This window comes from Stylophora pistillata, unplaced genomic scaffold, assembly GCF_964205215.1.
Source record: "Stylophora pistillata unplaced genomic scaffold, jaStyPist1.2 SCAFFOLD_115, whole genome shotgun sequence".
Taxonomy (NCBI): Eukaryota; Metazoa; Cnidaria; class Anthozoa; order Scleractinia; family Pocilloporidae; genus Stylophora; species Stylophora pistillata.
Window position 1 is genome coordinate 47,501 of NW_028290822.1, and position 7,500 is coordinate 55,000.

At 39.4% G+C, this 7,500-nt stretch overlaps 1 protein-coding gene and 2 long non-coding RNA genes across 3 annotated transcripts in view; 1 reads left to right on the forward strand and 2 right to left on the reverse strand.

Moving 5' to 3' along the window:
* The window catches only part of LOC148715854 (uncharacterized), a 1,552-nt gene extending 1,075 nt beyond the window's left edge, over positions 1 to 477 (reverse strand). Inside the window, exon 1 of the long non-coding RNA XR_015995779.1 lies at positions 337 to 477. This is a non-coding gene — a long non-coding RNA (uncharacterized LOC148715854). The remainder of the gene's footprint in view (positions 1 to 336) is intronic.
* A 3,730-nt stretch (positions 478 to 4,207) lies between these two features.
* Positions 4,208 to 5,926, forward strand: LOC148715855 (uncharacterized). Its single transcript, XM_088746406.1, has 2 exons — positions 4,208 to 4,337; positions 4,737 to 5,926. The coding sequence occupies exons 1-2, from the start codon at positions 4,224 to 4,226 to the stop codon at positions 5,400 to 5,402; spliced, it is 780 nt and encodes a 259-aa protein (XP_088602532.1). The 5' UTR covers positions 4,208 to 4,223; the 3' UTR covers positions 5,403 to 5,926.
* The window catches only part of LOC148715856 (uncharacterized), a 1,887-nt gene continuing 149 nt past the window's right edge, over positions 5,763 to 7,500 (reverse strand). Inside the window, exons 1-3 of the long non-coding RNA XR_015995811.1 lie at positions 7,297 to 7,500; positions 7,082 to 7,187; positions 5,763 to 6,836 (exon numbers count right to left, since the gene is read on the reverse strand). The exon at positions 7,297 to 7,500 is cut by the window's right edge and continues 149 nt beyond it. This is a non-coding gene — a long non-coding RNA (uncharacterized LOC148715856). The remainder of the gene's footprint in view (positions 6,837 to 7,081; positions 7,188 to 7,296) is intronic.

Consider the following 7,500-nt stretch of genomic DNA (forward strand, 5'->3'; position numbering starts at 1 on the left):
GTTTATTTACACAATCTAACTGAATTTAACCGACCTTCTTCTAACAAGATTAAAAATAGGTAAAAACTAACCCGTTAACGTTATTTTACTATGTGCTATACAAAATAATCGACTGAAAATCTGGCTTTTGGAAGGCGAAGTGTGGTTCTTTTCGATCTCCAAACGATTTTTTTAGGGAAATGATTCAGTGCGATTTAATCAAATTTTAAAGTTGGATAAAATGAGCTGATTTGACGATGCCGTCAGTTGTTCGAAAGTGTTCACATTCAAACACAAACTCCATTGTTTCGCATTTTACATCCAATCTACATCTTATTTAACATGATATCATCTTACCGTCCATATTGCTGTATCACAAAAGGGGATTGCAGTCCTAAAGTTGTTGCATTGCTCCCTCAATAGCGATAGAACTTGGCAGGATAGTCAACACCTGATAATGATTGTTTTACAAAGCGTAACTCGGGGTTGCTCTATTCCCACTCCGTTGAAACACTTTGCGTAAGATATCTTATATAAGTCTACAACCGAACCCATGCTCGAAGACCCAGGGGCTGAGTCGATTTCAAGTATGGGCATGAAGAGCCCCTGGGGACATTGTCTTACAAGACTAGGTCCAAACGGTCGCAGTCGTTCTGCCATCTGATTGGTGCCAGAAAATCTTTGTGTTTTTCTGCCCTATCAGAGTAAAGTTAACAATTGGTTCATTCTTTAGCGTGCACTATCGAGTTATGGAGCACGCGTGAAGTTTGGAGAGCACGAAAGAAGCGTAAGAGTTGCCCGAGGCGATAGCCGAGGGCAACTCTAGCTTCATGAGTGCTCTCCAAACTTCCCACGTGCTCCATGACTCGATAGTGCACAGCTGAAAGCATGAACTAATTGTTTTAGAACATAGCCAGTGGAATTGTGCATCAAATCCGACGCGAAAAACGGACAACACTATCAGTTAAAGCGAATCGTGATGGCGCTGATGCCGAGTATGCTTTTCCTTTGTTTTTCTCTTTTTCTGCCTCATTTAAGAACTCTAGCCCAAGGGAAAAGGTCCAAACATTGTCTTCGTTTTCGGACTAGCAGGTCGAGTGTCTGTTTGTATCCATTATTGTCGCGAAATATATTATTTTTCCCCGCGCTAACAATGGCCGCTCGCGCGAAAAAAAAAATTTCTGGCGAAGTCGGATTTTCTGACGCTATCAGCGTGCACTATCGGGATTTTGAGCACGCTCACGTATAATGAATTTGATTGCGCGACTCTGCTAGCTATGTTCTGATGTACTTTAGAAACCTTTCGTGTGTTTTAACACGGACATATATGCTAGTGGCTCAGTTGCTCGCTATGACTGTTTGGACCGTGCGACGGAAATTTGCTTGAGGTGAAAAGTTTCAGTCTCAGCACACAATGTAAGAGAGATCGATCAGATTGTCCGCGAAAATTTTACAGGAAATTATACGGAATACTTGCGCAGGTATCAAGAGAGAACGTGTTTTAAAGTTTGTGAGGTTTGTATACAACACGATGGTTGAAGTCATTGATATGTCGCGTTAAGCGTTACACGACATTTAAGATTTAATCTTTAGATTTTTTGCGTAATTTGCTGTGACTGAAACTTTGCCAATCCCTTGAAGTTATTTCGTCGCACGGGCCACGCAGGTAGGTCGAGCAACTGGCGCTTTCGCCTACGGAGCTTTCTGCTTTCTGTGCGCGCCAAAATCTAATCTTCGCTTTGTAGTAAAGTCGTTCACAATAGGGCCAAGGTTGCAGAGAACCTTAAGTTCGTGGACGACCTCCGGCAAGCGCTAAGAGAAAGCTTAGCTGTGTTTCCGGTTAGCTAATTAAAATCTGAACAAAAAATTATTAATGCAGTAAATGGTTTGTACCCGGGGGTAACATGTGAAGGTGTAGTCTGATCGTCCGGGTGAGTGTAGTCGTGAGAAGGACTGTTGTCGGTGGTAGTGACTGACGTTTCGACAACCTGTGCGGAAGTCATCATCAGAGTCAAGTGAATGATTGTTGATCATCCACTTGACAATCATTCACTTGACTCTGAAGATGACTTCTGCACAGGTTGTCGAAACGTCAGTCACTACCACCGACAACAGTCCTTCTCACGACTTCACTCACCCGGACGATCAGACCACACCTTCACAAAAAATTATTAACGACAACATCGCGAGGAGAGGTGTTTTAGGGCAGTTACCGAAGTGGTTTGGAAAGAGTTTAATCTTTCAACTGCTGCCTAGAGTGTTGAAATTCTTGAGCTGGGAAGGCTACGGATTCTCTTCTAGTCCCTTGCTCATTGTCATTTCACCTCTTCTGTCGATTGTTGAAGACCAAGTTAAATACCTTTGATCATTGGGAATCGATCCGATGCTGCTTTCAATGGGAAAAACAAACCCAAACATCAAGAAATAGTGGATGGAAAGGGCGGGTTTGCTTTATTGCAAATGTTACCTTAGTAGTACAGGGTCATCTACCCACATCTAATAAACAACAGTTTCCACGCTTAGCTTTTCTTTTTTTTCAAGCGTAGATTAGATTAGAGTTTGGCACGCACAGAAAAATACGCAAGTACCAGTTGCTCGACATACCTGCGTGGCCCGTGCGACGAGATAACTTCACGGGATTGGCAAAGTTTTAGTCATAGCAAATTATGCAAAAAATCTAGAAAGATTTAAGCTTAAATCTCGTCTAACGTTTAAAGCGACATATCAATGACTGCAACCATCGTGTTGTTTACAAACCTCGCAAACTTGAAAACACGTTCTCTAGTGATACCTGTGAAACTATTCAGTATAATTTCTGGTAAAAATATTCGCGGACAATCTGATCGATTTCTCTTACATTGTTTGTTGAGACTGAAACTTTTCACCTCAAGCAAATCTCCGTCGCACGGTCCAAGCAAACATAGCGAGCAACTGAGCTACCAGGATATATGTCCGTGTTAAAACACACGAAAGGTTTCTAAAGTACACTTTACTGTGAGAGGGCAGAAAAAAAAACAAAGATTTTCTGGCACCAATCAGATGGCAGAACGACTGCGAACGTTTGGAACTAGTCTTGTAAGACAATGTCCCCAGGGGCTCTTCATGCCCATACTTGAAATCGACTCAGCCCCTGGGTCTCTGAGGATATAACCGAACCGTGAACCAAATGTCAGCGCAATGTTGCTAGTTCAGAAACATGATTCTCACGTGCAGAATAACGCTAGTTAATTCCAAATGAGGTCTACTGAGATAAAACGCAAAAGTAAAAAATTGGACTATGAAGCACGTGGTTTCAAGATTTAAGGTCGTCTGTTACATATACGAAACAGGAGCAAACAATTATCTAACTCCTATCATAATTTAATGTTTCATAATTGAATGTTCATGGTACTTCGGGGGATATCGATAAAGCTCATTTTAGGTAAAAAAAAAAAAAGGCGAAGGATCTGCAAAGGGCATAGCCCATAATACATCACTGCAGATGTGCGACAAAGAAAAGTGTAGTGTTCGAATATTTGTTTATTTAAAGGAAGTTTTATAAGGGTCAAACCTGGAAAACCACAACTTTCGCTGAAATATTTGTAAAAGCCAACGTTCAAAATCTTTATATTTATACTACTTCTTCTCCAGAGGCTTCTGTGCCTTGTTAAGTTACTCGTGCCGGTTGTAAGACTACGACTCACGGAGCACGTTCATATTTTTCGCACGCACCTTTTCCCGGCAGCGGTCCGAAAAAAGCTCACATCTGGAAATAAAACCATTTCCACGTAGCTCGGAACTCAAGAAACGCTTCGAGAGTAATCACTGCACCAGCTGACACAGCAGACTCGACTGCGAGTCGGTATACCTACATCAAATACTTGCATTTTGGAAACAGTGGCTTTGAAAAATCAACTCAACTAGTTAGTTATTTGGTATTCTTTCCCAAGAAGGTAGCCAAATAGTGATCTATCCCCCTCAAATAAGGTCGGGTCCAAAGCTAGCAATGCATTATATGACGAAACATTATAGAGCGTGGCTGATGCGGAATGAATGCCCAATTGCTCTCAATCCGCTTTGAACAGGGAAGAAGAGGTATAATTACTGTTTCCTGTTTTCTGGATCGTCTGTTGAAGCATAGTTAATAGAGGGGACTGGTTATGAAAGTCAGCGAGCATCAAAGAGCGAGACTATAGAGCAGCGCCGATGTCGAAAGTACCTGTCACGTGACCGCGACGATGCACAAGCCAAACACAAGTTCAAAGATGGCGGATGGTGGAGAGGATCTAATTTTGATTGGCGATAGTTTTGAGGCAATTTTAGACATCTTTGATGAAGATGAAGTACTGCAGGAACAGTTTTTAACTGCTGCAAGTGAAGTAAGTGCAGAATATTTAGAAGCTTACTCTTACTTAGTCTATAATTTTTTTTTTTTGAAGGGGTTTACGGAGCCACACGCTAATGTACTTTCACGCGACTAACTACTAGAGAACAGAGAATTTCCCGACGTTTTCAGATAACAATTTCCTAGCTATATTCTAGAAAAATTATAAAATTGTATTTAGTTTCTCTGGTAGAAGTGCCCTAGATACTAAAAATTGCCTGAATATTGCCTGGGTTTTGCTTTGTTAAAAATAGTTTACAGAGAATGCAACCTGACAACAAACTGAACATTGTCGCAAGTGCCTTCGGAAGACGGCAAGTATGTTAACATTTGATCATATTTCATAGAGACAGACTCTAATATGCTGAAACTATGATTTAATATTTTTTGGTAGGTCCAATCAACCGAGATTGTTTGCAGCGAGTGTGGGAAAAAATACAAAACAAGAGGAGGATATCAAAGGCATCGAGCTGCCAAGCACAATCCAAATCGGAACGAGCATCGTTTGACTTTGACTGCTAGTATTCTAGCTGAGATTGTACGCAATGCATTAAAGAACATTTATGAAAGGGAAGTTTTTGCAGAAGATCTAAGGAAGGAGTTAAAACAGTACGAGTATCAAGTGCTTGAAGAAGGAACTCAAGAATTCTCTGTAATGAAGGCATTATTTGAAGGCTATTCAAAAAATGGGAATGCCGAGAAATTCTATGGCAACTATTATGCTCAAGTACCATTGAAGTCTCCAATGTTTTTCAAAGGACTATCTCAGAATGCTGCAACACTGCTTGCAACCAAGGTAGCTGATTTTATCCTGTCCTACTGCAAGGGCATTAAGTCTTCTTCTGACAGTAACCCACCTTCATCCCAAACTGTATTGTCAGAAAAACAAGAAGCTGGTCTTCAGTATGTTGGTGGATATGTCTTGCATAACTTGCATAAAAAGTATGCAAGAAACAATACAGCAGAAAACCAACAGGCAAGGGCAATATTGAAAGCTGGTAAACAAGAGTATGGGTGTGAGAGTCAAAAACTGGTGTCAAGTTTAAGCCGGGGTGGCTAGTGGAACATTACCAAGTATGCACAGAACAATTCTCTTAAAACAGAGCATCAATTTTGGCATCTCACTTCAGTTAACTGCTTGAAAAAAGTGGATGTTGCTGGCATAACTCTCAACTCAGTAACTGACAGTGAGGTATTGTCAAGCTACCAATGTATGGTTTCTGATGCAGAGCTAATCCCAGAGGCTGAAGTGAGCAAAAATGTGCTTCATGCTATAGTAAGTTTGTATGTAAGGGTACGCTCCTTTTCATGTGCTGAGGACATCATTCAGCTCTACAAAGTAAAAGCAAAGCAAACAAAGGCTAAAGCTCTCCAAAAGGAGATCATGAGAAGTCATGATCAAGAACAAGCAAGGCCTGAGTAATGTAATAGATTTTTATTACACAAGACAAAACAGTTATATGATACATGGAGAAATATTTGTTGCTTTCTCACTATATTTGTTGTAATATTATTGTCATTTATCAAGAAGAGCATTTTCATTCTAAGAGTTGTTCACATATGGTATAAAAATTTAATTTTCAATTTCTATTTTTCATTTTTTATTTATAGCAAGTACCTAAAAGTATTAAGGTTCCTTGCACAATAGACTTAGAGTTCAGGAATCTGATAACAAATTCTTATTTAACAAAACAAATGGTTGTTACTGGTTGAATAAAGGTAATGCGTGTCAAAGAAACTAAATACCTAATGGAAACCATTGAAAAGTCATAAGAAAATGAATATGATTGACCCCTCTATTAACTTTGGATTAACCAATATGATAGTTATAGGATAATAACATGTATCTAAATCATGTAGTAAGGAAAACAACACAAATGTCATGTAAATATTTATTTTCAAATTAAACATGTTGAAACAATAAATGAAACATTGGTGATTGATTTATGTGCATTAATTGATTGTTACATGAATATCTTGTATTATTGGAGTAAAAAAATTTAGAAATAGAGTGTGAATAGAGTGGCTTAGAATGTGCCTCTACTAGCTATGAATACGCTAAACAGTTCTTTGCTTTTTTCTACATGGTAGCTTTTCATTGGTCACATTAACCCAGGCTTTTTTTGTGTCCTTTCTGCCTCTAGTGTTCCCACTCTGGCAGGAGACTGACCTTTCAATTCTAATAGTGTTGCTGTTGTAGCTAAAGGTCCTGATATCTGGATTGTCACACCTGCGGCCAAACTGCCTCTGCTTTCCAAAATATTCTTCCACAGGATCTTGACAGAACCTTTCTGTCAGGACATACTCCATCCCCTCTGAAAGAAGAAACCTGGTGCACTCAATTGTAGACCCTGCAGAAATCTGGAAGCCTTCGTATGTCTGCCAAGAGAGGAACATCCTGGATCTTGCATTTTGGGTAAACTCACCCTCTCGGTTTTCAGTGCTCTCCTTCCAGCTCTGAAGATACTGCAGGAATTCCATCAAAAAGCCAAACCTATAAATATAAATTAAAAAATTACTTGTGTTCAAATGCATAGCAATTTATCAATACAGTCTGTGTTCTTAAACTTGAATGACAGACTTGTAGGCAAGAGTATTTACATGAAAATAATAGTGATAAAAATGTAATTTTGCTCTTAAAATCAAATTAACAGGTTATTATAAATTGAGTCTTATGATAGACAATTTGAGCACTAAACAACAAGTTATGATTATACCAATAGTTCAAGCAAGACTTACCATCAATCTTGAGTAGACCTGTAAGGTGCCAGGAATGGCTTTCGTTTTCGCTGGTGCTCAGTAAGACTTCTGACATTTAGGCAGACAAAGTCTTAAACCTGACTCTCTACGAAAGAAAAAGCTGTTTGTTTATATCTTAGTAGCTTGGCAACGCTACGCACATTACGCTCAGCAATCGTATCGTTCCATAGCAAAAGTTATCGAAAAATACTTACATATTTCAATATCTTCGGACAAAAAATGCTTTTCGAAAGTGTAGAGTTTGTCTTCATCTATCTGTCTTTTAAAATCTTTATCCATTTCCCTTGTTTTCTTGAGTACACCAAGCCACTCGTTGCGCCATCTCTTGTGATTTTCATCTTTCGCTAAGGGCAACTCGAAAATGCCGATTCCTTTGGTTCTTCTACAAGAACCACATC

Bases quoted from the DNA above. Each gene is read 5' to 3' on its own strand.
- LOC148715855 (XM_088746406.1), top strand. From the start codon at position 4,224: ATGGCGGATGGTGGAGAGGATCTAATTTTGATTGGCGATAGTTTTGAG. The intron at 4,338-4,736 runs GTAAGTGCAGAA...ATTTTTTGGTAG, and splicing joins TTTTAACTGCTGCAAGTGAA to GTCCAATCAACCGAGATTGT.